At 45.2% G+C, this 9,468-nt stretch overlaps 1 protein-coding gene across 1 annotated transcript; it reads left to right on the top strand.

The window, feature by feature from the left end:
• Positions 1-1,608: 1,608 nt before the first annotated feature.
• Positions 1,609-6,287, top strand: ACADS (acyl-CoA dehydrogenase short chain). The gene is made up of 8 exons (XM_010720252.3): positions 1,609-1,779; positions 1,976-2,087; positions 2,492-2,643; positions 2,928-3,098; positions 3,944-4,081; positions 4,341-4,436; positions 4,780-4,836; positions 5,485-6,287. Exons 1-8 carry the CDS (start codon positions 1,624-1,626, stop codon positions 5,635-5,637), a joined length of 1,035 nt encoding a protein of 344 aa, XP_010718554.1. The 5' UTR covers positions 1,609-1,623; the 3' UTR covers positions 5,638-6,287.
• Positions 6,288-9,468: the final 3,181 nt, after the last annotated feature.

The raw sequence follows: 9,468 nt of genomic DNA, 5'->3' as shown, positions 1-9,468 counted from the left end.
CTGGGGCTTTTTTGTCAAGGAGCGTCCTCTGACCTTCGTACCAAGAAACGTTCCGTGGGTTGCGTTCTGCTGGCTCGGCAGCTGGCTGAGGTTTAGGTCTGCTCCTAAGAGAGCTGTCTTAGTGTGAAAGCTGTAGTGTGCGTTCTGAGCTCTTCAGCTGCTCGTGTTCTCCAGCTTTAGCACCACTGAATTGTCAGTTCTCCAAGCAGCTCTCTGTGGGAGCAGAACGGTCAGGAGGTAGGAGGTGATAGCATCTGATGGGTGCTGTGTCTGTTATATGTGGTCTGTTAAGATTCCACATAGACCTCTGAATCCTCATGTGGAAATGGTACAGCAGATTAGTGTCACGTTGAGCAGGTGAATTCACTCATTCATGTACAAGACATATGCTGTTGAATTTGAATGTGTTGGAAAAATTGGAAGTGTAAACGGTATTTATTAACATTATAGAATCCTAGAATGGTTTGGGTTGGAAGGGATCTGTAAGATCATCCAGTTCCACCTCTCTGCTATAGGCAGAGACACCTCCCAGCAGACCAGGTTGCTCAAAACCCCATCCAGCCTGGCCTTTATTGCTTCCAGGGAGGGGCATTTGCAACCTCACTGTTCCAGAGTCACACCACCCTCACAGTAAAGAATTTCCTCCTACTATCTAGTTGAAATCTGCTCTCTTCCAGTTTTAAACCATTTCCCTTCACCCTGTCCCTACATTATAAACATCCCTCCCCAACTTTTATGTGGGCCCCTTTCAGGCACTAGAAGGCCAATAAAGATAAAGCAACATACATAGAATGAACTGCTGTCCTTTGTTCATCCTCTGCATTTGATATGGTGGACAAATATTCTGGCTGTCCATGCAGGAGGAAAAATACTTCTTTTAAAATTCCTCACAGGTTCTGTGAAAGCATGCACAGCCTGGTAATACATTTAACTTCACTGAAAGATTGGGCTAAATTTGACATTGCATTTTAAATGTAAAACCAGAGGAAAGCTTGTTTTTTCTTTCATATATTTCTAGATATTGTTAAGACATGCAGTGTGAGATGGTGTGTGCTCTGAAGAGCTTCCAGGTATGAGGCCAGGGTCCACCTGAGGAATTTAGGGTTGGAATAATTTGGAATGTGCTGAACACAATTTTTGGAAAGCAAGACCTGGCTTACATGGGAATGAAAAATCACCTTTTTGCAAACTGCTCTGTGGGTCTTTCAATTCATAACGTTCTTCCCTGGTGCAGTCGTGGGGTGAAGCACAGCAGTCTCAAAGATAGAGTTCTAACGATTTTCATTAGCAAGTTGACAAGAGAAATGTGATGATAGAAGTTCTGGTGAGAGGTGGAGAAAATCCTGGTGGGGCTGTCGCACCATATTTCATCTTCAAAAGGCTCCCTCCTTTCCTGGTACTGAAGACAGCTCTTGAAATGAGCAAGAGCTCATCCAAGCCAGCAGTGACCGTGTGTAGCTCTCGGTGAAGTCATCTAGCCACACTTAGCAGTTTGTGCAGCCAGATTCCCATTTCAGCAGGAGTTGCACACATTGTTCCTCTGTATGTAGCCCTGCTGTGACCTGACTTTGTGTGTCTGCATGTATTTGCTGGTGCAGAGAATCTTACTTCTCCGTTCCCCACATGCAGGTGAAGAAGATGGGTAGCCTAGGGCTGTTGGCTGTGGAAGTGCCAGAGCAGTTCAAAGGAGCTGGCCTCGACTACCTGGCCTATTCCATTGCTGTGGAGGAGATCAGCAGGGGCTGTGCGTCCACAGGAGTCATTGCCAGCGTCAATAATGTGAGTGTCTCAAGGCTGTGTGTGTGGGACAGGCATGGAGCCGAGTCTGAGAGCAGGGTGGCTGTTGGAGAGGGGTGTATGTGAGAAATGGGATCCGTTCCTGTTGTGAATTACGGTGTGCTGGAGAGCACTGACATTCTGGGTGTTAACTGATTGTACCTTGAGGAGGTACTAACTCAGCTCTCAATTCTTAAAGTCTCTGTATTTAGGGCCAATACTCAAGTTTGGTTCTGAGGAACAGAAGCACAAGTGGATTTCTCCCTTCACCAGCGGGGACAAAATAGGATGTTTTGCTCTTAGTGAACCAGGTAATGTTACTGTTAGCATTCCTGTTGCAAGGAACATAAGGTAATTTCCTTAATCAGATTTAGAGTGGACTATAGGTCTGTTAGACTGTAACAGTTTGCAGAAAAGTGGTTTGTAGCAATTCCATTCAAATGTTCAAGTGAAGTCTTGGTGCCCAAGGTACTCACTACTTGCTACCCCATGGTCTGTGCTGAAAATTTTTACCCTGTTATGTGAGCAAAACCTTAGAGATGGATGCATCTTAAACATACTGGCCTTTCTCTTTTTCTGTTTGTTTGCCCCCTATGGGAGAGACAGGGGTGACACCACTGCAGTGAGCTGGCAGCAGGGGTGTGGGCAGGTGGTGGTTTTGCACTAATTGCAGATCACTGCTACTGATTGCCTGAATGTTTTTTGCCTTGCTTAGGGAACGGCAGTGATGCGGGTGCAGCATCCACAATGGCACGTCTGGATGGTGACGAGTGGGTGCTGAATGGCACCAAGGCCTGGATCACCAACGCCTGGGACGCCTCAGCCACCGTGGTGTTTGCCACTACAGATAAATCCCTGAAGCACAAGGTATGTTGAGTGGGTCAGTTGAGAAAAAAGGGCTGGAAGTGAAGGGAGAATCATTCTGAAAGGGTTCTGAGGACCATGTAGAGTGTTTGGAGCTGTGCAGATGTTGCACAGCGGGGAGGAGGGGGTTTGATGTGTGCTGGTTCTGTTGTTCCTTGTGCCTTCCCTTCCTTCTGGTTACTCGGACACACGTCTCCTGTGGAAAAAAAATGGGAAGGGAAGGGAGCCTGTTGACAGCCAGGTAAGTGGAAAGTCAACACCATTCCTAAGAGTGAGTCCTCTTGCAGGGCATTAGTGCATTCCTTGTTCCTATGCCAACTGCGGGGCTGTCCCTGGGGAAGAAAGAAGACAAGCTGGGCATCCGAGCCTCTTCCACTGCCAACCTGATATTTGAGGACTGTCGGATACCCAAGGACAACCTGCTGGGGCAGCTAGGAATGGGCTTCAAAATTGCCATGGTAAGAAATGAATCACGGGTGCATTTGTGTAAAGCAGTAGTTCCCAAACTGGCCGTTTTTAAAACTATTTTCAGATTTAGGATAACTTTGGTGAGAGCTGCTACTGTAAGGTATAACATGAGACGGTTGACCCATTTGCCAACATGTGAGAACTCAGTGATAGAGCTCGGTAAATCATTGATTTATCATAGATCCTGGGCAGTGCTGTTTTTGCAGGCTCAGTGTGGCAGTGCTCTGATTAAGGAGTGCTGCTGAGGCACAGTGTGTGCAGGGGCAATTTAGTTTAATTTTTCTCATCAAGTTTACTCAAGTTCTGTTCTTCCATTTTGTACCCTTAAAAAAGGGGTGGGGGAACGTTGCATTTTCCCTAAATATTCTGGCTGAGGATAGTTGTCCTGGGTGCACAGAGTATGTTCTGCATCACTAAATGTCTAAATTTGCTACAAATGTCTAAAAGAAGTGGAAGAAGTCGGAGATAACAGCACGTGTGTGACTAATGAACAGAAGGAGGCCCCTGCTCAGCTTGTTCCCTGCAGTGGCACACTCTTCACTAAGGAAACACGCCATTAGTTGGCCTGATATTTTGAGAAGGGCTGAGCTCTAAAGCTGGAAGAACTCTCCAGTCACCAATCATTTTTTTGAGACCTTCAGGATTAAGATGAAATCTTTTCTCACTGTACCATGAATTCTTCCTGTATACAGTGAGCCAGGGAAGCAGTCAAAATCTAATGGGCAAGTTACAGATCCAATTCACTAGTCATTATGAAAAATGAAAGAAAGAGTAGATATGTGTGTACTCTTTTGATCAAGTGTTATTTGATTTAACACATATTTGTCTTTGTCAGCAAACTCTGGATGGAGGAAGGATCGGCATCGCCTCTCAGGCTCTGGGAATAGCTCAGGCAGCTCTGGACTGTGCTGTGGATTATGCTGAAAAGAGAATGGCATTTGGGTCACCCATCACAAAGCTGCAGGCAATTCAGGTATGAGCCAGGCTGGGTCATTTGCAGGCAGTGCTGTTGGTGGTGGTGGAAAGTTCATATGGACACTTGTACTTGGCTTTGGGAACACAGTGCATTTCGTACTGTCTGGGATAAACAAGGTCGTTGTTTACATTTTCATACAGACTGTTGAGATGGAGGCGCTGCTTTTCTGGTGCTGCTGGTCTTAGAGGTGGGAGACAGCTCTATGTTCTCCTGTAGGCAGAGCCACCTCAGACAAAGGCAGTGTTTGTCATTGCAGTTTAAGTTAGCAGACATGGCTGTGGCGTTAGAGAGTGCACGCTTACTGACCTGGAGAGCTGCCATGCTGAAAGACAACGGGAAGCCCTTCACAAAGGTATTTCTAGCTTTGCATTTGTCAAGTAGTGACAGCTCTGGGCACAGGCTTGAGGCAAGCAAATGTGTGATGTGCTGTGTGGCTGCCTTCAGTCCTGCCCAGCCTAGTGCTGCTGGTCTGGTATCAGCAGACACTGCACACTGGTGTCTGCCATCAGCTCCAGCTCTGGAGCTGTGCCCTGCTTTTATGCAAGGCAAGAGGGGCTGGCTGCTGAGAGCTGGTGCCAGCGACCTGGCCTGTCTTTTCTGCACAGTTGGTCTGCAGACTGTCAGACTCCTGTTGCAATTGGGGCTTTCCTTTTTCTATGATAGCTGCATCCTCAGTGATGTTTTCCTTCCCAAAGGAAGCGGCAATGGCCAAGCTGGCTGCATCAGAAGCTGCAACAAACATCGCTCATCAGGTAACTACCACAGCTGGCACCTCTCAGCTGCAAAGCATTCTGAAAAGCAGTTTGTATTCCATCTCTTATACACAACAAGCCTAGTACCTACATGAAAATGGGATGAAACTTAATCTTTAGTAGAACATACATATATGTTGTTTTCCTTTTTTAACAAAGGCACGTGAAGCTGTTAGTCTGGGCACCTCTTTGGATTCAGGGTTATGCAGGCATGTGATGCTGTGTTATTAATGATCATGATTGATGCTGTCCAGAGGCAGCATCAGCATTTTAACTGGATTGGTGCTTTTTGGGGGAACTTAGCTGCACCCAACTCAATTAGCAATAAGCTTGATGTATAATGAGAAGATAGAGCAGTACCTGTGGTGTCTGCATTTATTTTTTCCCTGCCCTTAAACATGGCTGTGTTGAATATGGAAAAACTAACAAATACCACGGAAGTGGTTCATTTGCTGTCTGGGATGTCAGTATTAATGTTACACGACTTCTAATTGTGTGTATTTCTCTGATCACAAGTGTGTCAGTCAGCCCCATGTGCTTCCTCCAGGTATGCATGCAGTGAGATTAGTTCCTTTTCAGGTGGCTGTGGTCTGTGCAAAACAAGTTCTGCAGCCCTGCATCTATTCTAACCCCATATCTTTGTTTCAGGCCATCCAGATCTTGGGTGGTATGGGTTATGTGACAGAGATGCCAGCAGAACGTCATTATCGTGATGCTCGTATCACTGAGATCTACGAGGGGACCAGTGAGATCCAAAGACTGGTGATAGCAGGTCAACTGCTGAAGGCCTACCGCAGCTGAAGAACCTTAGAGCAAGATGCTGCCCTTAAGTGCCTCCTAACAGCATCCAGGCGCTGAGGATCACGATGGAAGTTTTCCTCACTAATGAGTAACTGACCTTAAAATGTGCTGATTCTTCTCTGGCTGAAGTAGGATGCATGGAAGGTTGTATCCCAGTTTGTAAGCACATGGCAATGAGTGCAAGAGGGAGGAAGCAGCTCGTGGCTGCTTTTCCTAATCAGCTGTACTCCTTGTGCATCTCACAGTACTTTCTTTGCAAGGCTTTGTCAATGAGCAGTGTGATAAGCAGTGCCAGTGTTAGAGATGTGACCCCTGTGCACTCTTTCTGGGCTGCTGGTTACACTGCCATGCTTCTCAAATCCTGGTTTGGGATGCAACTGTGGTGAGCTCCCTCTTCAGTGCAGGCTGTACTGAGACCTGCTGCAGCAGTGCACTCTTCCACAGCAGGAGAGGAGCCAGAAGGGAGGACACAGGCACTTCCTATGCATGAAAGGCTCTTACTCAGGCTGTGGTTGCTGTGTACATGGATGTAAAAGCAAAGGTCAGAAAAGAAAAACACTAGCTTTCATGGTGTGAGCCCCTCATGGATGGAGCTGTAAAAGCAAAGAAGAGAGAAGCTGCAGTGGTTGAGACAGATTAAAAAAAAAAAAGAAAATGAATGTTCCACAGACTGCTTTTACTGTACCAACAACTATCTAACAGGACAGAAAATGCATACAGTGGCAGTAACAGGTTTTGATCTCTATGCATTTTTGGGCAACAAGTGGGAAATGAACAGATGATACGAAAAACCTTACCAGGAAGATTTAGCAGTAACGCATCCTCCATCAGTCATCTTCAGCAAAAAAAATAACTTTCTGAAAATTAAACAGGCAAAAGAAAAGATGGACAGGATTAAGACTACAATCTGCAGAGTCCTTGTGCAGACACTGAGTACACCAGTTGTAAATGGTTATTTTCCTGTGGTGTCATTTATTTAATTTATGTGGCAAGAAAACAGCAAGATTATATTACATAAAAGAGAACAGAAGATGAATAAAACCTGATTTTAAAAACTTTTTTAAAGCACCACCCTTCCCCTTTTTCTAAATTCAAATGTGACAATAGAATAGTTTCTTCCAGTCCCAAGACACAGAAGCACAAACCCCCTACCTTCCATACACCAGTTGCACCAACGCTTTGCAGTGTGGTGGGTGGTTACTCGTGCAGATGTCCCAGTAATACAAATAATCCCTTTGCAGGTCGCTTGCTGGTGATGGCATTTTGGGCAGAGTTTGAATTTCTCCTTGCTGCTTTCATAATCTGGCAGAGCCAGGCAGTGATATCAGTAGGTCTACTGGAAAACCCATTCCAGTGATTGCAAATGTGTTGTAAATTAAGGTCTTCTAGGTGTAAGAGACACTCTTCTAGCTCAATTTCCACTTGTATCACTGCTTTAATGGTTTTTTTTAAAGCCTCATTTAATGACTCTGTAGGAGGAAGTGAGATTACAAAGTTCTTTTTCTCCTCACAGCCACTCAGCTAGAGCAGGCACTGCAGGCCCAGTCACTGCTCACTGCAAGAAAGTGGGGACTATGGGAGCACAGTGTTACTGTAAGAAAGTGGGGACTATGGGAGCACAGTGTTACTGTTCAGTGCTCATCTTCACTGAATCGCCAGTGCACCAGAAGAGGCAGTCACTGTTAGGCCACACCTGCTGCGCTGTTTTTTCTTGCTTCATCGTTCTCTTACACCTGCTTTCAGCCTGCTCCTCTTCTTCCTCATACCTCCTTCAATCAGCAACACAAAATATTGCTACTCGTCTTCAGGGCTGAGTGAAATTGCCCGTGTCCTCATAGTGGAAGACTGAACTGGGAGACTAGCTGTGAACATCTCAGCTGACAGAGCACACGCTGCAATCAACTACAAACTAGATATACCAAAATCCACGTGGACCTTCTGCTGAGAACTGTGCAGCATCAAGCAACTGCCTGCCCATGGGGAGCCCTGCTGCACACACGTGACCACAACTTGCCTTTGGGAACTCCTGGATAGCACGCTGCATGCCTTGTTAAGAAGCTTCCTGCTAGCTTACATCAGTACAGCAGCTGACCTGGCTAACTGCAAATTTGGTGCTGATTTGCTCAAAGCACCTCTGTCACTGTCTGCAATCAACTTACACTGCATATCACCAAATTACAGAAAGGGTGGAGCTGGTCAAAAATCACTGGTCTAGGTACAGCATGACTTTAATGTTCAAGAGCATAGGAATGTTTTACAAGGCTGTAAGAGTTCCCTTTTGCTATTATCTAAAAAAACCCATGCTTTAAGGGTACAAAGTCTGTTTAAAAAAAAAAATGCTTTTCCAATACCCTCGTTGCTGCCCAGGTTCAGGCAGGTACAGGTAACCTGTCTCACAGCACTGTTGTCAGCAATATTTTGGGATAAACAACACAGTTACACACAGAGTCCTCCACAGAGCTCCCAGAGCAAAGAGCCAGCTTTTCACTGAGCAATATACAGAGATCCTATTTCACTCTGCTGCTATCTGAGGTAATTTCAGCTTTAATGCATGTGTGTCTGCTCCTCAGGGCTGTTACAGAAAAAAAAAAAAGCTGAAAGAGCAAAACACAATCAAGTTCTGCAGCTTGTTAAATAGAGCTCTCAGCAAGATCCACCCCCAGCCAGAGCACTAACCTGGCTATGTGTGAGTAGGGCCACGTTCTCTTAGCTCAATTTCAGGTTGAAGCCAAAAGTTTGTCACGACAGTTTACAAACTGAGCCAACATAGCAAAGTTAAGGCACCAAGATGGGAAAACCAGGTCATGTGCAACTTAGAGGGGAAAAGCAAGGACACTTTTGCCCACAATCCTCTGAATGTACATTAAATAGGTTATAAGGGAACAAAGCAGAGGAAACCTTGGAGGTTTTCAGCTGGAGGTTGAAAACTCACCAATTAAGAAGAGTTTCCAGGACAGGAGGCCTGGCCATACAATGGCAACACATCTGCACTGCACTCTGCTGCTCCAGGGGTTCCTGGACAGCCCACCTGAAGAAACAGTTACAGTAATGTGGAACACCTACGATGTCTTTACTCTTAGGACTCAGCTGGAATTACTGTAGCACTGCTTTCACACCAGATCACTTTCTCCTCTACTTGTCTTTTTGACTGTTTTTGCTAAGCAAAAAAAAAAAAAAAGAACAAATGGTTTTAAATTGGATTTTGCTTTGCCTAATCTGAAAGTCCTCATTAAATAGCACAGCCACATGTTCCAGTTTCATCAGGGATCATAAAAGGCATAAAAGGCATAAAAATTACCAAATTTGAAAGACTACAGAAAAGAAAAAAAAAAAGACTGAATACCTGTAAAAACAAGAAAAAATAAAGATGAGAAAACAGCAGTACGATTTGAATGAAAATGCAGTTTACCACTGCTGTTTACCTCCACAATATCCAAATCTTGCTCACCACTTGTATAAAAAGAATACCAGGGACTTCTGCATCCATTTCTCCCTTAACGAGGTCAATACTAAGATGAGGAAGTCAGTCCCAACAGTCAGCACTTTTCCTTACTGCTCTGATGACTTCTTCCCCTTCTCTCAGAGAACACACTCTATTTCCACGCTCACAGCAGGAAATGTTCATCTTCACAAACAGCTTCTGCATGCCACACCATGGTAACTGCAGCACTGTATGAGCTGATCCATCCCAGGCTGCTCCCAATGGGCCACTGCACAGCTGGAATTACTAGTTTGTATTTGCAAAATACATCCAAACTCCAGATCTTTTCAAGATTAAGAGCAAGTCCTGTGGGAAAACTTGAAGGCAGTCAGTACAATCTCTAAGCTGAA

Source organism: Meleagris gallopavo, chromosome 17, assembly GCF_000146605.3.
Source record: "Meleagris gallopavo isolate NT-WF06-2002-E0010 breed Aviagen turkey brand Nicholas breeding stock chromosome 17, Turkey_5.1, whole genome shotgun sequence".
NCBI lineage: Eukaryota > Metazoa > Chordata > Aves > Galliformes > Phasianidae > Meleagris > Meleagris gallopavo.
The sequence above is the reverse complement of the archived record's forward strand: the minus strand, read 5'-3'. Positions and strand labels throughout refer to the sequence as shown.